The sequence below is a fragment of the Benincasa hispida genome, chromosome 11, assembly GCF_009727055.1.
Source record: "Benincasa hispida cultivar B227 chromosome 11, ASM972705v1, whole genome shotgun sequence".
Lineage (NCBI taxonomy): Eukaryota > Viridiplantae > Streptophyta > Magnoliopsida > Cucurbitales > Cucurbitaceae > Benincasa > Benincasa hispida.
The window spans coordinates 7681726-7705338 of NC_052359.1; the positions used below are offsets into that span (position 1 = coordinate 7681726).

Below are 23613 nucleotides of genomic sequence, written 5' to 3' on the forward strand. Positions count from 1 at the left end.
GATTTGAACCTTCCCTTCCTGTCAGGAACTCGACTCTGCAAGAATTTTCAGTTATCCTTGTGTTTTAACTTTTCCCACTTCATTTTCATTTACAAGCTAGCAAATGAAAATTGCAACTTTATCTTCTGAAAAACATACGCATAATGATAAAATGAATAACGGGCACCACACTTGTTGCGAAGAATAAATGAACTTTATACTATAAATAAGCAGTAAGGGGCTAATTAGACGGCAGATTTGTGAACTAACTACCTTAGATTAGAAGAGGCTTCCACATAAGATACAATAATAGCTCTTCGATGCCAGCTAACCACTACCAAAGATCTTACAAAACAAAATCATATTTCCTGCCTAGCTAAACGGTTTATGCCACTGTTATTAACATTATAAAACAGACTAACATATCAAACTACAAGATCGGTCTGAACATTGAGATTCGAGTGGAGTATGTAGCAACTTCATTCCGACTGTTCGAATGGAACACGAACAAACAACTGCCCATGTAAGGTGACAACGGCAGAAGTCTGATGTGGATCAATCCTTGACGGTAAGCTAACCACCTGCCACACAAATTGAATATTTATTCTACATCTAAGAAAGGTTACTCAAGTAAACCGAGTCCGAATCAACTTAAGGGGGGTAAGAACCTTTTTGAAGGGTGTGACACCCCAAGGATTATCAGGATGTTCAGGTTCACCACTAATGACCAAGCGTCCTGCTGGATCAGACTGGACACGCACCTGCAGATACAGACAGGAATTTGGGAGAATATTTACAGTTTGTTTCAACTGTCGTATAGATGCCTTGAGTTCGTAGCCCCAAGGCCTCACGAGCTAAAGGTTGCTAGTAGCCAACAGATGGAAAATGCTCATCTCTTAGCCATTGCAAGAAATAAAAAGTTTCCAAGCAGCGTTGTCAATTGAGCTTCTTAAAAGTAATTTTGAAAAAGATACTTCTTTTTTATTGAAATAAGTACTATGAAAGAAAAAATGAAGCCAGATTCTTCATGAGAACCATACACATTGCAAATAATGACAAGGTGCAGAACAGAAATGATGTACCTCCTCACGGAGTAGTCCGGGAACTAATGCATAGACCTCATAACAATCTTTCTGCCACAAGAATGTAACTTGCTCTGTAAGTTGGTCCTATGATCATTATTACAGGTGTTTTTCATTAAAACATACTCCACAACTTACAGTTTTCTGCACATTGACCTTGACCCAGTCAGCTGGTTGTCCAATATCAACTACTGCTACATCCAACCTAGCCAGACAGAAAAATCAGCAAAATGCTAAATTCCTTTCCAACATTCCATCTAATGTTTTTTTACATGGTTCTCGACGCAAGTTCAACAATTGTCATAAAATACTTAGCTGTATAAAAATGCGCAAAAAAGAAAGCCAAATAAAGTGAGGTCACTAACTGTGGTTTTGGTGATTTTGTACGTGTTGATTTCATGGCATGTTCCATGTAAGCGGGTTTCTTACGTTTAAAGCCTACATCAACCAAAAAATTGATAATAATAATTATAATCAGATGACGGAAAAATTGCAGCTATTTTGTTATCCATACTGTAAAGAACACAAAAGAAGCTTACCAATGCTTTTAAGTTGTTTTTCCCTTTTCTGCATTGAAAGTGAGTTCTTATCCTACAGAAATTATTAAAATGGTACCCCATTGGAAAAGATAGTAATGGAATAAATCGAGGATGCACAAGAGAAATCAATCCATGAAACTCTCAGCATTCACCAGACCTTGATAATGGGGTCACTAACTTCACCATTTCCCAAAAGACGTTGCGAGTGCCAACCCTGCATGGCACGTGCTGCAGCATCTCTTCGTGCTCTACCTGATCCTGATCCCTGATGAAAGTCGTGTGTGAGAGAGAGAATGCCAGGATTTACCAACATAGAAATTAATCTGACCAAGTACATTTTTTTATCGTGTTTATACCTCTTGGGTATTTCCCCGGGCAATATAATACTAACACGAGCATGATTAATAACACCAACATTATTTACACCAACCCTTCCTAAAACCAGCACCCACCATATAAGATGATCTAATGGATGCTACATTTTAATTTTTGAATACACAATAAAGCTTGGGAAATTGAACTTCAAGAAATCAAGGTCCCACAAATTGTCCTGTTTCCCTACACTGGAAAGAGGCTAGAAAGAATAATTGGAAGCTTCCCTTTAGATGCAAAGAGAGGCTCCAAAAATTAAACAGGCAGACAAGTTGACAACTTGGTAGACCATACTGCTGAATAGAAGTATAGTTTATTTTATATAATTCTAATATTTATTGTTTTTTGAAGTTTATTTATCGTTTTCATTAGGTTTGGATCAACACATTAGCACTTTTGCAACAATCGCTGTGATGCCCTCCCAATAATAAACCATGACTACTTGTGTAAACCCTGAATCCTACTTTCCCGATTACAATGTTAAGTAGGATTACTTATGAGGAATGTTAAATTGTAGGGAAAAGTTGAAGAATGAAGGAAAAGTAGAAGGGAAAACTCTAAGTGTTGTGTTGAAACACCTCGGGTAGGCTTGTGAACTTAGCCGAGAGTGCTTTTGGTAAGCCAAATTCTAAATCTTTATGAGATATATTGAGTTTGGGATTTATGTTGAACAAGGGTGGAAGAATACTATTAAGCATAATATGATTATTATTATTATCATTAGTATTATCATTATTTTGTTACTAAAGGCTGAATGGAAGTATGGAGTTAAATAATTGTGATTATTTGAAAAAAAAAAAGAAAGAAAGAAAGGAAAAGAGAAAAAGGTGCAAGTCGGTGGGGAGGTTTAAGTGGGATGAGGGATCACTCTTTCCCCATTTTTACTGCCAACATACCTCCTCCAAACCGAAACAAGTGAGGGTACTTCAGCTAGGCATCGAATTGGAGAAGAAGAAGGTGGTTTAGGGTTGAGTGGGGTAGAATTTGAAGAAAAACTTGGGGAAATTCGAAGAAGAATTGATTGAAGCTGGTCTGAAATTCGAGTAATCTGGACAGGGTATGATGTTCGAAGGATAACAAGCTGTAGAGACCGAGTTTGGAGCTGTATATTTGAGATTAGTAAGTTAACTCATTTCTTAACAACTTCTATGAAGGATGCCTGAGCTAAATGTGAAGGGAAACAGGTGAAATTCGAAGAAGAATTGAAGCTGGTCTGGAATTCGAGTAATCTGGACAGGGTATGATGTTCGAAGGATAACAAACTGTAGAGATGGAGTTTGGAGCTGAATATTTGAGGTTAGTAAGTTAACTCATTTCTTAACAACTTCTGTGAAGGATGCCTGAGCTAGATGTGAAGGGAAACATGTGAAATTCGAAGAAGAATTGAAGCTGGTCTGGAATTCGAGTAATCTGGACAGGATATGATGTTCGAAGGATAACAGGCTGTAGATATCGAGTTTGGAGCTGACATTTTAAGGTAAGATAGCTAACTCAATTATAAACAAGTTTGTAGAAAGAAGTTTCTTGAAATGAGTTTTGGATTTCAAGTTATAAATTTTTTTAAGTTGAAACAGGAATTTGTTGCGTAAGCAGGCAGCTAATTGGGAAGATCAAGCAAGTAGCTCACCCAAGGGAATGAGAGTGAGATAAGGATTTTGTAAATCTCGCTAGTCACTCAAATCTCGTTGATTTACTGCCTAAGTCTCGCTAATAATGGGAAGTCTCGCTAAGAATGAAAAATCTCGCTAGTTTTGTGCCTAGTCTCACTGATTTTCATGCTAAGTCTCATTCATAAGATGATCTCGCTACTGATGATCTCATTGGTGAAGATCCCACTAGTGACAATCTCGCTAGTGTTGGTCTTACTAGTGATGATCCCGCTAGTAAGCAAATTATTTGAAGCATCTTGATGAGAATTCTAAGGAATCTAACAAGGAATTATATTGCTTCAAGCCAAGAGGAGCTAGGAGAAGCCTATAAACCGTTAAGAGCCCAGACGAGTAGTGAGTGACTAAAATAAACGTAATGTTTTCAATGTTTTGTGCATAAATGACCATGCGATTTCAATCATGTTTGATGATAAGTTTATACGTTTTCAAGCAACCAAGTTTTATGAATTGCATAGCATTTCTTCTCCGACGTGTGCATGCCAAGGTTATATGTTAATTCATTATAAAAGCTAAGTATCTATGATGAAGCATGTGTTTTTAAGATAAAAGCTATGTTTCTACAAATGCTATGCTAAGGGCTATGATTGAATGATTCTTAATGTATATGTTTTTTTCTTAAGCATGATATGTTTAGTAAGCCGGATACTGAAGGTATAGAAGGTATCCAATACCTAAGATGTTGACGGTACTTAGAAACTCCACGTGCACGTAGGTAATTCTGAATGAGAGGGCAAAGTATGAGTCTCCTAGGCCATATACTAGCACCCTGAGGCCGAAGTATGGGTCTCTTGGCCAGATACAGACGTTGGGAGCTAGAACGATGTATGCTCGTTCTCAACTAAGGTTTAATGATGTTTAATGAGTTTCCTTCTCAAAAGCTTGATGTTATGACTATGTTCATGTTTTAAAGGAAGTTGCTTGAAATGTTTTCCAGTATGTTTACATGTTTTATATTAATGAAAAGCATGGTATGTCCTGATTTCTAGTAGTCACTCACTAGGCGAATAACTTACGGTTTTCAAATGTTTTTTTTTCTTTCCCTGGGTAGCGTCAGATTCCTCGAGATTGATCCTGCTGCTACTTGCCACACAAGACCCGACTAGTTGAAGAGAAACTAGGTTAACTATTGTATATATGTACACTTGTTGTGAGAAGTGTCAGGGACATGTTAGTGAGGAATGTCAGGGACTTGTTAATATCATTTTGGGCCCATTAGATATTGTGTTATGGTTTGTTAAGCATGTGATTGTATGGAGGTTAATGTTGAGCCTTCCTGATGTGGGCTAATTGTATAAGTTAATAAGGTTTATCAGGTTGGCACTAAAGGAGTTAAGTAAAGGGAGTAAGTGCTGGCGATAAGGCTAGTAACAGCTATCATCACATCTTCTTCCAAGTTGATAGGGTAATCTAGGAGAGGGTGTGACAACTTGGTAGACATGGTAAACCATTGGTTCCTTCAAACTTAATGGAAAAACCACTTCTCATTGTCTTCAATACTTCCTCGGATTCTTCAAAACATTCAGTTGATGAAGGCAATTATGAATGTACAAGGACTACTCAATCGGGGTACTGGAGGTTTTCAAGTTTGGACCTCCGACTGGATGTCTTTTGAACTGTCTTATTCCAAATCTTTGTTTAGCCCCTCAATGCCCTCTCAATCATAAGACTCCTTTTTCTTTAATATATTTTTAAGCTATTAAAGTCAAAATATTCAAAGAAAAATACACTTTTTGTTTAGCTTGTGGCTATTGGCAGGACTAAATACAAATGATTTCATTAAACAAAGATGTCTCTGGCAAATTTTCTTTGATCAACTGTTGTACTTCTACGTAAGTAAGCTTCTAAAGATATCAATCACCTACCTAGGCTTGAAACAATTTCAGAGGAAATTTTGGGACATGACCAATGTTGTAAAATATTTAAGCCGGCCTTCAGGCTTTTCCTCCAAGGCATAAGCCTCGATGCAGTATGGGGCGTAAGTGTGAAAAAAAAATTCAGGCTTTTCCTCCAAGGCATAATGAATTAAAACCATTTTACAGATCCTAATTGGGTATAGCCAAACATTGCTAAACATGATAGTCATATAAAAGTGTGAAAAAAAAAAATTCAACCCTGCAATTTTCGCTAAATCAAAAACTCTAAAAGGGTATCTTTTATCATCACTACTATTATCATTAATAGAATAGATTTATACCATAAATTTCTTCGGTGTTTTGAATGTTACAGCAGTAAAAGTGGCCCTAATTCAAATTGTCACAACTAAAACTTTAATATTCTTGAAGAATTAGGCTTAGGCACATCACTATCAGTTTTTTTAATCATTTGAGGCATAGAGATCTTAAGCCTCAATGTGTTTTCACAAAGCCATAAGCCTCTAATGGTTCAACATAGGCATAAGTCTCGAGGCAAGCCAAAGAGCACAAGCCTCGACAGGTTTTTAAAACATTGTTCATGACTTTCCTTTCTTCATGTGTTGCCCCACAGAGCTGCCGTATCAATAAAGTTTTGTTGAGCTTAGCTCCCGATAAAAGATTTTGACAACAATTTGCTTGGTTTGGGAATTCATTCAAGTATTTGTCTGGAAAGGAAAAGAGTAGTTTCAAGCATCGAGAGTTCTCAATCAGAGGTGAAGAATTTACGCAAGGGCATTGTCCTACGTAAGTCAAATAGAATATGAGACTGAATGCAATAGGACCAACCTGGTCAAAGTAATAGCACCTCTTGATCTACATCTTCAAAGTACTAGTTCCTAAATAATAGTTGAAACTACAGTCACTAGCACTGAATTCTACGATTGAAGTGCTTTGTAACCTTCAACTCTTTCTTAACTCATCTCGTGAGCAAAAAACATCACAATAGCTTATAACATAATCAAAGTTTGCCTAAAAATTATCACCTAGAAGCAAGAAGACCATAGCCTTATATCTGTCATGATGAAATAAAATAATGTAAGTTCAGCAGCTTGAAATTCTGTATTACCTGGTTTTCAATACTCATAGGTTCTGAGTTGGAAGCAATAGGTACACTGAGTTCGCCACCGTTGGTTTTATGCCTCTCATAATCAAGGAGAGCCTAGAAAAACTCAAGAAGTTACAACCAAAAGTATTGTGTTACTAACTTGTACAACTATATATGTTTCTTTTTCCATGATCTTGTAAACAGTAGATGGACCCACTTGAGTCTTGATACAAAGCTAACGTTAAAAAAAATGCAACAGAATTCAGATAATAAATTGAAATAATACTTACTATGGTAAGAAAGATTACATGGACTTAAAACTTCATCCATATGAAACAAGTGTAATAGATTATGATTTATGACCTTCATTACAAAAATTTAAATGACCCACAAGCCGTTTTAACAATCCCATAACATCGTATTTGTAAGAAAAGAAACATTTGACTAAAAATCCCATAACATTAGCCATCAATTCAAAAGATGCCTTCCCCATATGACCAAAGTGATCAGCGCATACAAAATATAGATATAAATACATCAATGGAAATACACAATATTCAAAGAAAATATCTTTCCACCATCACCTTCTCATAAAATCCTCGAAATGTCCATGAAACAGTTGTGCATGTCCTGCAGAACAAAAAAAAAAAAAAAAAAAAGAGAGAAAAGCTTATCATATCTAGGCTGAAAGATGAGGCAATATAATAGATAAAAAAATTCCTCCTAAAATGGAGGTGTTACAACTTAGATACTATGAGACCATTTATTCTTCAAACTTCGTGAAGAATTCGTTGGCAATGATTTCGTATAAATGTAAACCAAAATCAGGTTAGGCATTAAGCTAAAATGTTCGATAATATCAGACATTATAATTGTTTTTACTCTTTTTTGTTTTTAATGAGAAATTGCTTTTACTCTTAACAAACAAAAGAAAGACAGATGAAAGAACATAAACCAAATTAACAATTCAAAAAATATATAAATTGGCAAATCAACAACTTGTCTCCAACAATGTCACACGTAGGAAGATGTAATTTTGACATTGTAAGTCTACCAATTGTGTCCTTACTTTGGGGGCTTGAAAGACTCGCCTACTTGCCGCCACAACTTGCATGAAGTCACCTATCCAAAAAGGATGCCAGTTATGGATGTGTCAACAAGATCTCAGAGCCACAAAAATCAAATTTAATCAAATGAAACAAAAAATATCATGAGAAGAAAACATAGTAAAAACATAAATAATAGACCTGTAATGTTGTACCCCAACTACCTACTACCTATGTGCTAAGGTTGTTGGAAGAGGAGCAGTTAAAACGCTTTATATGGAATTATACATATCAAGTGTGTTTTCTAGCCTCAATATTTATGAGGCTGCTTAAGCCCATTAACAAATAATCATATGGGAACTATGAAATAGATATAGCAAAATTTTACGTGATTCAAACACATTCTCATTGAAGCAAGAACACTATGGCCATTACAGAAAGAACAAAGAATACCTTGTCATAGCCTCCCAATCTAGTAACAGCCCTCCATAACCTTATAATAAAAAGTTTAAAATGTGAGCTAAGAACTCCAATTCCTATTGAATGACGTAAATCATGATGCAGTAATAAAGAATAAAAATATTACTTGAGGCAATTCAGACCCTCTCCATAAAACTTAGGAGGTTTGAATTCCAGGCTTCTTTCTCTGAAGAAGTTTTCAAGCTCCTTCATGAAAGCAGATTGCTCTTCTTCTGTTCCTGATTCACTACCTTCAGCAATATGATTTTCATCAAAAATAAACGAGTGATTCATGTTTGAATCCCCATTATGAGGTGTAGTAACACTGTCTTCATTGACCTTCAATTCTATGGCATTCTCTGTTTCAGCTTTAACACAAGATGACACTGGATGGGGAGTTACAGGACTTGCTGTTGAAGCATCATCAAGAGAACCGGTTTTAGTTTCAGGCATATCAACGGCCTCAGATTTGGCATCCATGGAGGACTGAACAGTTTCTAGGGGAGAGTTAGAAATACCAGCATCTAGCTCCCTTGGGGGCATCTCATCAGGGCCAGTCTTGACATCAGAAGCAGGTTCAGCATCAGGCTTGTCCAACTCTTGGTCATGATCCAAGGGAAGTGAGCGCGCAGAATTTTGATTTGATTGCTGAGGAATCGTAGGTTTATCTACTTCCTGTACATGAGTCTCAGGTGAACCAAACCCTTTTTCACAAGAGTTTGGAGTTGCCTCAGCTGGCACAGAGAGAGATTCATGGAGCTCATCTTTTGCATTAACTTGGTCGCCTTCACTTAATGCAACTGAAACATCTTGTGCAGATTCCTCTTTCTCCATCGCGTCACACATCTCCAGTTCCAAAGGGAGAATCCTACAACTAATGGAAGTTAGGTTTTCAGAAGAAAGTTTAAGTAAAGAAGGAAAGAATGCAACTTGTGAAATTTAGGTTTTTCAGAAAACAGTTAAGGGAAAGAAAGAATGCTACATTGAATATAATGGAAACTCAACCCAACCCAGAAATCCCGAAAAAAAAAAAAAAAAATGGGCGTCTATGAGAAATAATACATGAAAGTGGTAGGACTAATAAAACTCGCTAGATAGGAGTAACTTCCTACCCAAAACGCTGAAGCCATGATCCTCATCTTAATTTTTTCTGGAAAAACCTAACCCTAATATTCGAATCTCCCAGCCCACCCCTATCAAGAGAATGAAGTAAACGGAATAGCATGCACATTTTCCTGAAATGCATAAAACATCAAGGCTTCAAAGATGAAATGGCGTAACGAGAAGAGAGAAGGCATTTTGAGGATGTTGGTGAAGGGGGAGGATACGGGAAATGCTCATGGGCTTAATCTGGAAGAGAGAAGGAGGGGCATACTTCGAGATTCATACCTGGAAAACCGAGCTCTGGAAATAGAAATTGCTGCTTTGATCTTTGGTGGTAATTTTAGGAACATGCAACCCAAGAAAGAAACCCTAAAAGATCACCTACATGTAACCGTTCCTCTTCTTTTTGCTATCGGATAGTCCGTTCAGCAACGTGGTTCTGAAATTTGAATTCGACGTTGTCTATTTCTACTTTCTCTCGAGCAGGAGCTGCACGCCTTGAAGGAGAGCAATCGCCATCAGAACTTGGACCTCCACAAGTGGTTATGGAACATCGATGGCCTTTTATTTGGTTCGGAATTGTGAGGGGACGCTTGCAATAATACCGCATGCCAAATTATATATTTAATTTTGAAATAGTGATTTTGACTAAAATTATCATTTTATTTAATTTATTATTTTAATTTTACTAGGTTTTGAAATAAATTATTATATATACTTTTGTCATCTAAACTAATTTAAATTAAGGTTGCTTAAATAAATATACTTAATTGCACAATTGCAGTTTAATGGGCTATTATTTTACACAAAAATCTAGTTCAATTTAATTTTTAGTCCTCCTTACTATTCAATTTTTATTAAAAATGTGTTTATATAATAATAAGAACAAGAAAATAATCATATAAGGGGATTTTTTTTTCGTAATGATGGATTTATAGGAAAAATAGAAGAAAATAAATGAAATCTCTTAAAATAAAGGAAACATATAAACAGAGAAGGATAGAGAATTAAAAAAATAATTTAAGAAATAATAATAATTAACAAGAAAAAACTTCAAATAAAAAAATATTAGGAAAAAAAAAGAAAGTGTATTTTAAAAAAAAAACAGTATTGTTAAACTAATGGTCTTTAAGACCTAGAAAAAATTGTTTTTTATTCAAATAAATTTGATTTAAAAAGAACTCCTTAAAAGAAAAACATACATGTGTTTGGCAACTCTTTATTAAAAGTATTTTTATATACAAGTTTGTTTAGTAAAGTATTTTTATTAATATTTTCCAAAGGTGGCCGATGGCGAACGAAGTTTGGCTAGAGTCAGTGGTCAGAAGTTCTTTGGCAGGGGTCACTGGAAGTGGCTGTCGCGGTCGAAGTTGATCGACAATGGTCATTGGAGGTGGTGGTCGAAGTTGGTCGATTGCGGTCGCCGGAGGTGGCAATTGAAGTTGACCGACATCAGTCGAAGTTTAGCTGAAGTCGATGGCTGAAAGTTCACCTACAGGGTCGCTAGAAGTTGAGACCAGAGGTGGCCGGTAGCGGTCATCGAAGGTGTTGGTCGAAGTTGGCCGACAGAGATCACTAGAGGTGGTGTTTGGAAATTAAGCAGCAAACTTTCTAAATTAAATAATAAAAAAAAAGTGTAGCCCATGTGATAAGGAGCTGACCAACCAAGAGGAAAATGAGGCTCAACAAACTCAAACCAACTCAAAAGAAGAGGAAAATGAAGCTTACCAAACTCAAACTAGCTCAAGTGAAGCTCATATTGCAAATCCATGATAAAATTTTCCAAGTCAATCCAATATGTGACAATCATTATGCCTCAAGGATTAATGACAAAAGCTAGAGCTAGAAGACTTCAAGATGGATTAAAATGCTTGCTTCCAAGCTAAATTTCCAGCCCATCATGAAGAGTTGCAACCCTTGAGGCTCTAAGAGTCACTTGGACATCTAAAAGTCATAATGATTCTGGAAATTCATATTCATATGGATATTTAATGCTTGATGTATTAATTTATTTCAATACATTTATGAAGATTCATATATGTAGTTGAAGATTTTTTGTTGAACATAGTCAATTAGGCGAAAGGTTGTGTCATTTCATGTTGTCTTTTCAATTAGTATAAATAACTATGTACTTTTGTCATTTGAACAAGACTTTGAATTTGAATGAAATTTTTTTAGTTTATTCTCTTGAGCTTTATGCTTTTTCTTTGTATTCTTATGTTTAGAATGAATGTTTTAGGACTTTCAGTCTAGTTTAATTAATTAGATAGTGGAAAGTTCGAAATCTTGAAGTTAGGAATAAGTTCTCATTTCTTTTTTATCATCACTTAATCTTCCAAGCAAAAAACTATTTAGCTTTCTTGGGGTTACTTACCAATTAGTTAGTCGGAGTTATTCTTATTACTGTTGTTACCCAAAATAAAGAGAGTTCTTAAACTTGATTGAGGTAATTCCTTTTTGAATGAACCGTGAAGTCTGATACGGAAGCACAGATCATTCCCAATTTTGTTTTTCACAATAACTAAAATTGCAATACAAACAAATTATGCATATACACAGAATAATTTACAACATGCTTTAGAATAAGAGGAAAATAAGAAGGGTTAGAATTCGACTTACCCTTGAAGAAATAATTTGTCTTCATGAAAATCCTCCCAAAAGGTCACGATCACTTCGAAACACCGATCTTCCAAAAATCACAGCAAACCAAACGGACAACACCAAAAGGCAAGCCTCTGTATTCTCTGTAGGAGATGAGAATCACAAGAGGTGTGGGATCTATGTCCTTTTGAGAAGAGAGAGATAATTTGAGAGGAAGGAAATTTTCTTGGGAGAATTACGTTCCGTTGAAGAGAGATTTTTTTTTTTTTTTTTTCCAGAGAGCTCTCTACTGTATTCTTTTGTGAAGAAGATGAAGAATGTAAAAACTGAACAACCCCTCTACCACGATCGTCTAACTGAGAGAAAATTAAAGGGAGGGAAGATGTAACTCCCTCTCTTTAATTTTGAAATTAAATTTAAATTAAATAATAATTATATGTATACACACACACACATATATATAACTAACTTATTATATGTATATATAACTATATGTTATATCAAATATAACACATAACCTATAGTTTTTATATTGTATCAAATACAATATAACCTATAGTTTTATTTCTCTCAATAATGCATGGTATTTAATATAAATCACATTTATTCTAAATTTAATTATATGAATCTCATCCATATAATTAGTATTTGAATCACATTAAAAAATTGAATTCCTCTTGAATAAACTTTATATTATAATGTATCAAAAATATTATATTAATTATATCATATATAATTAAGTTAAATCAAGTTAAATTAACTATATCACATATAATTAATTTCCTCAATTAATTTGAACAATTCAAATTAATCCAAAATTAATTCTCAATAATCCCTATTGAGTTATAGAGGAGACTTTATGAACTTGTAAAGTGAAGCTCTAATGGTACTCAAATAATTAATTAAACTTCTTTAATTAAATTATCCACATCCATTAACTCTCGGTCACTCCTTTAATTAAATTATCCAACATCTATTAACTCTCGGTCACTCATTTAAAGACCGACAGCTGCACTCTTCACACTACAGATATATTTCTGTGTCCATTAGATATAACTAGTCAACAGTGCAATGACCCTTCATAAATTGCTCGTAAGTACAACTGGGTCAAATTACATCTAACTTCTTAAGTACCATTGATTCCTCTAATGAATAATAAGTTATAGTCCAACTATAACCAAACCCCTCTCGGGTCAAGAAAAGATGTGGTGTCACATTGTTTAAGCCCCGGAATCAACCCTTAAGGGAAAAATTTATCTACTTATCCCGACATTAGGGAAGAAGTGATTTTTGTCTGGTGTAGCTATGTTCCCAGCTCCCCAATCAGACGAATCCCCAAAATGGTAGGCTTGAGTCAACAATCTAGCCACTTTCACCCATATAAATCAAAGGACCGTCTTCACAGGCAAGAGTTCACAACTCACTCAGGATTCAGGTCATGTCACATATGTTCATCCTGGTAAAATGTAAGTATCTACTATTAAAGGTGTTATATAAAGAAACTTTTCATTTCGTGGTCTGGTCTTATACAAACCCTTTTGTATAGAACACCCCTGATAACTTGTAGAAATATAAGTTATTCTGTCTCTTTTATCTAAAACAATTAGGAAAACGCGCTGAAAATGTGACAGTTTAAAGAAAAATTCATAAAGATGATAATATCATGCAATCACACTCACATAAAACTTATTTGCATACAAAAAGCTATAAATTATGCTTTGTTTGGTGCAGAAAGTTTGTTTATGCGATCACGTGGAAAGTCTTAACGCCAAAATGGAAATCGCATAGTTAACCAATTCAATGGATTCTTGTGATGGAAAGTGATGCGACACGGGCGACGGAAGTCAAATAAAAAAAATGGTTGGTAGTTGATAAGAAAGCTTCACAGAAGAACCAATGAACTTCTGACGCGCAGTTGGTGGTGCATCAGGGTATAACATTTAATGTACCTTATCAGCACAATCTAGTGAGAGAAAAAAAGCTGCTCCTGGATGCCTATAAATACTCCACAAGAATGCCATGCAAAAAAAGAAGGGAGGAGAGAGAGAACAAAGAGATTGAAAGAAACTTTGTCAAAATCCTTACTTCTCTTTCAAACCATTTGTGAACCTGAAGTGAGAGCTTAAGTTTTCCTTGAAAGCAGAAGAGGAGCATTGTCTTCAACACAATCTAAGCGAAGCAATCATTGAAAAGTGGGAGGAAGCAAGAGATTACATACTACGACTTGACCTTCTTTCTTTATTTTTCATTTATTTTAGTTGTAGTTGTATTGTGTAACGTTGAGAAACATCTTTTACCAATATGAATGCATATTTAGCTCATCATTTATACATCTTTGTTATTGTCATCATGAGCAACTAAAGCACCTATGGGTTGAGAAGCATTTAGCTAATATGAACTAAGTAAAAACATAAAGTTATGCGTTCAACTTATTTTAGTATGCTTATTGAATACTTGAACAAATTGAAAGATTATTCCGAGTAGATTAAACCTAGGTTTGGAAGAACTAAGGGTTTAGATTTCATAAAACAAGAAGAGAGCTCTTTTAGAAATAAAGAAATATCCCTTGCAATGAACACTCATCGCATGCATCTTAGAGATAGTGTACCAACCCAACTTTCCATTATACCCCTAGGTCTCTACTATATGCATGCATAAGCTTGTCAATAAATTTCTTGAAGAAAAAATTAATTAAAGAAATAAAACTTTTATTTCATTAAATAAAACTCAAATAATAAAAATTATGAAAATATTGTTCGGGGTACCCCTGACCAAAATTTAGAATAAATAACAATTTAACAAATTAACCAATGGATAATTGAAATGATCATGAATTTTACGATGGCTAGCCTTCTAAGTCAGATCCTATCAAATGTGACCTAAGTGCGGAAGTGATGACATATCCAAATGGCTGGGTCACAGATCTCTTATGTCGTTCGCCAGTTTATCCTTACTTTTACCTGAAAAATAGGAAATGAAAAGAATGAGTATATAGATATACCTAGAAAGCGGCCCACTACTAGGCCCATTGAGTGAACTATTAGACTCTCTATCGAGGCTAGAGGCACATCACGCATTGTAGGTATAGGCATAGGCATAGGCATAAGCTTGAGGGGCGAACTCGAAAGCACGCTTTCATAAGTAGTGACCCTGGAGGGCACAACCACAAGCATAATTGGTGATCCCAATGGAACACTATAGCATAGGTATAAGGTATGAACCCGAAGGCTCAAGTCATGCAAAGTGCGTAGCCCGGTAAAAAAGCTAACAACCATGATCAATCCAATATAATCATAAGCATACAGGCATAGTCTCAATTCATGCTTCAAATATTTCAAAACAATCTCTAAATCTATTCATCAATCAAACATAGAAAACGTTCACATAATATCATAATTCCCGTCACATAAACACAGTCTCCACAAACACACTCAACAGCCCACTGTGGCAAGTCATAGCAATTATATCGATCAACACATAACCATGTTATCAGTGCATTCACAAACTCAAATCAGTTTGGGTTCGGGCGCGAACCGGTAGTAAATCACTTACCTTGATTTTAAGCCCAAATATCAAGCAATTACACCTCCCTCTTGGCTATGAAATTCTTGAATCAAGGCCCCTAAACATAAAACATAAATAACTTTAATTTCAACTTTAAGGCTCAGTTCAAATACATAAATTACCAAAACGTAGTCCATCTACCCAAGACGTGGTTTACTCCAAAACACCATAAAATTCCACTAAGTACTCCAATATAAACATAAACAAGAACCAAATACTCATAATTCATTTATAACCCTTTTTCCAAACTCCACAAGTCGCAACACCTTAAAACTTATAAAAGAAAACGACCAAGAATTGCCCTTGGCACTACTGGACAGCACGCTTGTAGCTTCCAAAACTACCTTCAACCTTTCCAACATAGCGGATAGTTCAAATTAGACCAAACCAAAATGGACATTTTAAAACCCACATACAAAAAAAAAAAAAAAACCCAAATAAACCTTAAATCTCACCTAAAAATCCAAGAATCCGGCAAATGGGGTGCTGGACAGAAGGGACGTGTCGACAACGAGCTGAGGCACGACTGAAACGGCGTTAACGCACAACTGGAACCTTGGAGATGTGTGGGTTCTCCTGGCAGCGTGGGCGGCTCGTACGGTGATGACGCGAACGGTGAGGCAGTTGGCGGGGTCGAGCGGCGCGGCTGGTCCGGAGGAAGTCGACGATTGGGTTGGACGATGATGGTGCACTGGTCTTGGGTGCCTGGGTTGGACGGCGACGATCTTGGGTGGCTAGCGATGTGAAGGAGAAGGAGAGGAAAAATATTCCTTTTTTTATTTTTATTTTTATTTATTTTATTTATTGTTTTTTCTTTTGACCTGTATGCATACCAAGGAGAAAAGAGGCCTATTTTTTTAAAAAAAACTTTCCCTCTTCTAACCCTAATTCCCAAAATAACAAAACGATNTATATATATATATATATATATATTTTGGGGTGTCATAGGTAGGATATTGTGGCTCTGTACACTGAAAGGTGTAGGTTATAATTTCGGGTGATCTACTTGAACACATGATTTATGATAGAGTTGACATTCAATAAATGGAAGCGATTAAGGATCTAAGCACTCTAACTACATCAATTTTAGATAATTACATTCTCTACTATCCCCAGGCCTTAGATTGAATTGTGGAACTCAAATTGAGAGGAAATGAGTGTTGGTTTTGAGAGCTTGAAGGGGGTGGAAAAATATGATTTTTCTTTATTTCAGTCTCAGAATTCAGTTTGCATGAGAGTCAAATTAATTTCTAAACATCAATTTATAATAGTCAATCATGCATATCAGATTTCTTAAGACAATGTCACTTCAAATTACATTGAATCAAAGTGGCATGAGATGTTATCCAATAGTGGAAATATATGGGATTTTCCCACTTTCAATTTTTTTTCTATTTTTATTATTGAAATTGGAATATTCTAAAATTAAATTATCAAAATCAAAATTTGATTAAATTAATTTGTAGTTTTGATTTTCAAAAATTCAAAAATCAATAATCCAATTTCACAAATTTTGAAATTCACAAATTCAAAATAAATTAAAAAGGATAATTAATTAAACCAATTTAATTAATTTAATATAGTATCAAATATTAAATTATTTAAAACACCTCATCAAATATTTAAATCATATTTAAATATTATCAACTCTCTAAAAACCATAATGTTTAATTCGTTAATTAAATATTAATTATATCAAATATAATAATCCAAACCCTAAATCGAGTTTGAACATTTCAAATTCTCTCAATATGCTATTCTAAGGTTTAATTCTTTTATGAGCTTTTATGAGCTAGTAGAGGGACCTAATGTACCTACAGATCATGAACTCCAATGGTTTGAGATTATTTGGCTAAACTCTTTAAACTGAATCAATCGATATTTGTTAACTACAAAGACATATCACTATAGCTTAGTATTTGCACTCTCTTCACTGTAAATATATTTCTATCCACTTGATAAATTATAATCAGTAAGTCAATCATTCACAGGTCGTTCGTATTTACAGCTAGGTCAAAAATATCGTTTTACCCCTATAATACATCTTGCTTCTTAAGTCTCCACTGATCCTCTAATGAACAATTGGTTTATGGTCCTACCAATAAACCGAATCTCTCTCAGCCACGAGAGGGTGGCGCCCCTTTATTCAAGTTCAGGACTTAGTACTTAAGGGAACAACCTATATGCTAACCCTAAACGGGTAGGAGTGAATTTCGTCTTGCAGAACTATGTCCCCAGTTATCTATCTGGTCTTACCCTTAAAATAGGAGGCTTATTGAGCGGTGATTTTGAACCACTCTCACCTATGTAGATTAAAGGATGATCCCGAATAAACAGGAGTTCATAGGTAGCTCAGGATTAAGATCGAGTTACCTTAGGTCATCGAATTGAAATAGTCAATTTTAACAGTAAACAGTTGTTATAGAGAAAAATGATTATTCTGTGGTCCAGTCTTATGCAAACATCTTTTGCATAAGATGCCCCCACTCACATGTCTCTACATGAACGACTTTGGGATCACTTCGTTTATATCAATATACAAAGCGGGTCGCATCCACAGTGTCCTTAGGATAAGGTACCCAACCTTATCTATATATTTATAGACCTTTTTGGCTATATATTAAAACTTGATCCTCTTTTATGTCTCTACATAAAGTTTAAGTATTCAAGTTATAACCATGGGTTAGTTTATTAGATTTAGTAATGAATGCAATTCAATAACATCTTTAATAACATCTTTATTGAAAGAAATCTCAATAATATCTTTATTGTGAGTATAATATGTTTGAAGTTTACAAATTGCAAGTTTTAGGACATTTCCGACAATTTATGCATTTACTCAGGAATGTTAATGAATATTCTTCTCAACCCTACTTCTATCCATTTAAATTTAACACTTATTGCACATACTGTCTCACATAGATTGTATTGTCCATCGCATTTGTCATTTAACCAACCTTAGTGTTAGAATAGCATAAAACCAACTCATCACTCATTTAGTAAATTAGACGCGTCAAGATCGAAACAGTAGTTTTGAATGCACACTTACAAAGAAATCCTTGAGTTTGACCCTGGACTTCTGGACTCACCAGGACTCTAATTGTTACACTTGAGTTCGACTAGATAAAACAGTGCGTTATAAATCAACATTTTAGCATTCATTTCATCGCATAGTAAAAATGTATCAACCCTCGCTCACATGTCCCACATGAATGATCAAGATCAGATCATTTATAACACTTTACAACAATTATAACATCTACAATGCGAGTCGTATTCATAGTGTTACCAGGATAAGGTACCCAACCTTATCCATCTACTACAGACTGTTTAGGTTATCACTTAAACATGATCCACCTGTATGTCTTTACATACATGTTTAAGCTACAGAAGATAACTTTGGATGTTAGTTTACTGGTTTTGTAGGTTAATGCTACTAAATTTCGAATAAAATATCACATATTTTATTAAATAAATAAATCACATTACAATTACAAACTACAGAACCCACGAGATTTAGGACATCAATCCCAACAGCTTTATCATTTGGATCAGAGCTTTGGCTCTAAACAAATTATATCCTATTGGTTTTATTTTTTTATGTCATCTTTCTTTCTTTAATTTCATCTATTTCCATATTTCTTATAACTCTTCATCTTCTCATCTTTCTTGCTTCATACGTTATTTGTGTTTACTGCAAAAGAAAAAAAAAAAAAAAGAAGAAGAAGTGAAAAAAATAGCAAAAAAGGAAAAAAGTGACTTATCATCTTATTGTGACTTTTCATATTCTACGTCACTTGTTTTATGTATTTTTTTAAAAAATATCAAGCAAGTTTTTAAGCATTGTGATTATCTAAAAGGAGTTAAAAAATCATATCTACATCTTTTTTGTCATTTCCATCTTTTCATTGACACCTTTTGTCCATTCTTATATTTTTTGTGATCCTTTTGTCTTCATTTTTCTTTTAACTTCCTATAACTTATTTGCTTCTTAAAAATTCATTCCGTTACGTCACACTCGTGTTTCTAAATTGGAGATTTTTGTAACTTTCCACCTTCTAGCTAAATTGACATTGTTCTTGCATGATTCTCATAAGAATACTATAAGACTTGCTGAAGTTTGAGATATTTCTAGTCTTATGAGTAATTCTCTATATATATTGAATGCAAATACGAGTGACTTTTCATCTTCTTGAGAGTAATCACATTAGGGAGTGCTATTGAGGTCCATTTTTCTTTTACTTTGTTTTTCTTTTGCAAGATGGATAATCAAGATGACATTGAAGTTAACGAAGTATGTTTGAGAGAGGCACCATAAGGATTTATGGCGCGAATGATCCATACTATGGAATCATTGACTAGTTTTGATAGGTTGGAGACTGAGCATCGGGCAAGGGAAAGAATGTCGCCTCCTCCACCACAACTTGTGGTAATTCACCATAATGATGACCAATATGAGGGTGATGGTTCCAGGGTTAGACGATGACCAAGTTACATTACTTGGGGCGCTAAGAGGATGAGAAAGACGTGTTGAGCATTGAGTAATTAGAGGAAGAGGTCGAGGGAAAGGTTATCAAACTTCCAAAGGTGAGCTCAACGAGAAGCAGCTTTAGTTGATCGTACTATGGGTGGAATCAAATTTAAAATTCCAAAGTTTTTTTTTGGCAAAATTGATCTAGAGGAGTATAATAAATGGAGAAAGAGGTGGAGAATATGTTTCTTACCATAATTTTAGTGATGAGCAGGAGGTTAGATTTTGTGTTGTCAAATTTAAGGATTACACTCAAACTTGGTGGGACAAGTTAATGTCAAGAAGGAGAAGAAATCTTGAGGCACCAATTGATTCATGGTATGAATTCAAAGAGTTTATGAGGAAGTGCTTTGTTCCAAATCATTTCCAAAGAGATATGGCACAAAGGCTTCAAGCATTGAGGCAAGGTAACAAAAGTGTGGAAGACTATTACAAAGAGATGCACACTTTGATGGATCGACTTGATCTTGATGAAGACATGGAGACTCTCATGACATGATTTTTGAATGACCTCTACAAAGAGATCGTTGACAAGGTGATTTACAGTTGTACTTTTACATAGAGGAGATGTTGCATCTTGGCATCAAAATGGAAAAACAATTGAGTACCAAAAGAACAAGGTACACTTCTTTTAAATCTTCTTCTTCTTTCAACTCGTCATGAAAAAATGGAGAATATAAGTGATTTTAGAAGTAGAGATAAGTTTGTGAAAGAAAATTCAAAGAAAATGTGAGTTTTCTATGAAAGGGAAGGTTAAATTAGAAGAGCCTAAGGAGAGATAGAGATTTAAGTGATGGAAATGTCAAGGGTTAGGACATGTTAGTAGAGATTGTCCAAACAAAGGACAATGATCATCCATAATGGTGAGGTAGTGACTGAGGGAGAGGGAAGTGAAAATAAGGAGGATAAGGAAGAAATAGCGGAATAAGGAGAGACTAGTGATGGAAGTTATGAAGAACCAATTGTAGGAGATGTGTTTGTTACTAGAAGAGCTTTAAGTGCTTAAGATAAAGAAGATATAGTGAAGGAGCAAAGGGAAACATTGTTTCATACTCGATGCTATGTAAATGGAAAGGCTTGTTGTGTGATCATTGACGGTGAAAGTTGTACTAATGTTGTTAATACATTACTTGTCAAAAGATTGAGTTTGACCATGATACCACATCCTAGACTATACAAAATTCAGTGGTTGAACAACAGTGGGGAAGTGAGAGTCAATACACAATGTCTTGTGTCTTTTTCTATTGGAAGATACAATGATAGTATCTTATGTGATGTTGCACCTATGCATGTTGGAGAGATTTTATTGGGAAGGCCATGACAGTTTGATAGAAAAGCAATTCATGATGGCTATCTTAACTGCTACAACTTCATTAAAGATGGAAGAAAAACTATTTTTCTTCCTTTGTCAACCAGAGATGTGTATGATGAGCAATGCAAGTTAGAGAAAATGAGAGTGGAAGTTGAAAAAAATGAGAAAGAGGAAAAAAAAATACTTTGAGTGCCAAAATCAAAAGAGAAAAGAATTTGAAAGAGAAAGAGAAAATTCCTGATGAGAGTGAGAAAAATAATTGTGAAGAAAAAGAAAGGAGTAGAAAGAAAGAAAAACATCCCAACGAGAGAAAAGAAAGAACGGATAGTCAAATAGCTAGAAATAGTAAGGTTAGAAAAGCTTTGTTTTCTATAAAACTAAATTTTGTACTTTTGTGCAAAGGACCATGTTTTCTAACTAGTGACTAAAAAACTTCTTTGCCTAATGTTTTTCATAGATTGTTGGAGAAATTTAAGGACATTTATCCTGAAGATCTACCAAGTAGGTTAGCACCACTTAGGGGGATTGAACACTAAATTGACTTCCTTCCGAGAGCGACCATTCCAAATAGGCCAACTTATTGAGCTAACCCCACCGAGACAAAATAAATTCAAAAGCAAGTTGATGAGTTGCTTGCCAAAGGATATGTGAGAGAAAGTCTCAATATCACACCCTCTCCCGAGCTTAACCTTTTTACCTAAAAGAAAGTGTGAAGACAGCGAACATTACTCTTTTGTACTATTTGCTGTTCACTATCCTATTCTTACCAATCACATCTTGCCAAAAATGTTTTTGAAAGAAGTGATTTTATTTAGAATATTAATGTTCACACAAGATCATGGTTATAGACCATGTATAATCATATTTCAATTTCAAACCTAACCCCTAGGATGAAATGATTCCATTAATCATTTTGTCGATAGACTCTATCTTCTAGTGGCACTTCAGAACATCCTTCTTCTGCTACCTAGGGGGGAATAAAACATTTGGAAAATATGAGCTGGGAAAGCTCAGTGAGTGGTATGTTTTGTATGAAAATATGTTTTGTTTTTTAAATTTATTTTGGAAATCATTTGAACAGGCAGTCAATCACAGGATCATACTAAAGTATGAATGACCTCAGTCTGGTAATTGAGATGACATTGTCATGATCATATGTTTCTTCATAAATGAAATATGTCAACCAACCATAAATTCAAGGAAATAGTTCTAGTACCCAATACAACCTGCTGAATGTGCACATGTCAACAATTCCCGCTAATCATACCCGGGTACACTGACAATCCTAACTAGACGTCCACGAGATATGCTAACAAATTTCCTGGATACAGTTCTAGTTTCCAATAAAATACATGCATCCACACAATTTCATAAAATAGTCAAAGTATCAGAAAATCACAAGAAGAAAACATACTTTCCGATCACGCCACATATTTCCAAATTATACTTGTATACATACATACATACATACATACATACATACATACATACATACATACATACATACATAAATATATAGATATATAGATATATATATAGATATGTAGATATATAACGATATAAACATATAAATTCACAAAGACATAGAAAGTAAAACCACTCACAGTTCTCCAATCCGGTTTCTAAGTTCCTCGGTCTCCTAACTTTATCTGAATCTTAAAATTTTGGATGGAAAATAATAGCTGTGGGCACAGGGTCTTGTCTCCACAACACAGTTGGGTGCAAGGTAGGTTGGACAGCTTGATGTTGGGTGCAAGGCAGCTCCTACTCAACGCATAGATGATCCTCCTCAATGTAAGGATGGCTTCTTTAACGCATGGTCATTCCCAACTTTCTCCAATCACATACACCTTGAGTCTTTTTCAGAGGATTTTTGAGTTGTGGAATGAAATGAGATCCTCCGAGGGTATTTATAGGATTCGGTAAACTATCCTCGTTATCCTTTCCTACCCTCAATGCATGACACCGCTTCCTTTCATACAATCTAAGTGTCCTTCCAAAATTGAGCCACACATAGCTTTTGCCACCACCTACTTGCATTTAAGCATGTTGTGTCATCATTTATCATGTCCAATGTATGCCCCCCTTTGAAGTGGTCATCCCTCATTTTCCATGCTCAACTTTGCATCCTCGTCTTCCATTTCCTACTTAGATTAACCAAAACTTCACCCGATTGAGCCATGCTCCTCACCTTGCAATCCATCCATCAAGTCAATGCATAGGCACTTACCTTAGGCACATAGGTCCCTTCCCATGTTGGGTTGTATGTCCTAAAACTCATAATTTGTAATGTTAAACATATTCTATTATCAATAAAAATGGTATTGATGTTTATTTAATAAAACTGTTGTTGAATATGTAAATTGCACTGGTAAAGACTAAATCCAATAAACTAA

The 23613-nt window shown here is 35.0% G+C and overlaps 1 protein-coding gene and 1 long non-coding RNA gene across 5 annotated transcripts; both read right to left on the reverse strand.

Annotated features, from left to right (window-relative positions):
- Positions 1-174: 174 nt before the first annotated feature.
- Positions 175-9805, reverse strand: LOC120091028 (AT-rich interactive domain-containing protein 3-like). Of its 4 annotated transcripts, XM_039048819.1 has the most exons (14): positions 9495-9805; positions 8624-8979; positions 8233-8515; positions 8100-8139; positions 7670-7722; positions 7185-7230; positions 6622-6714; positions 1758-1865; positions 1601-1652; positions 1427-1499; positions 1200-1266; positions 1062-1112; positions 648-740; positions 175-560 (listed from the first exon to the last, which is right to left on the reverse strand). In XM_039048819.1, the coding sequence occupies exons 1-14, from the start codon at positions 9557-9559 to the stop codon at positions 459-461; spliced, it is 1482 nt and encodes a 493-aa protein (XP_038904747.1). In that variant the 5' UTR covers positions 9560-9805; the 3' UTR covers positions 175-458. The 4 variants fall into 4 exon arrangements, with proteins under 4 accessions (XP_038904747.1, XP_038904745.1, XP_038904744.1 ...); XM_039048817.1 differs by having other exon boundaries at positions 8233-8973; positions 9495-9804; XM_039048816.1 differs by having other exon boundaries at positions 8233-8979; positions 9495-9804.
- Positions 9806-14582: 4777 nt separating this feature from the next.
- Positions 14583-16181, reverse strand: LOC120092029. Its single transcript, XR_005485885.1, has 3 exons — positions 15830-16181; positions 15363-15432; positions 14583-14770 (listed from the first exon to the last, which is right to left on the reverse strand). It is a non-coding gene; the product is annotated as an uncharacterized LOC120092029 (long non-coding RNA).
- Positions 16182-23613: the final 7432 nt, after the last annotated feature.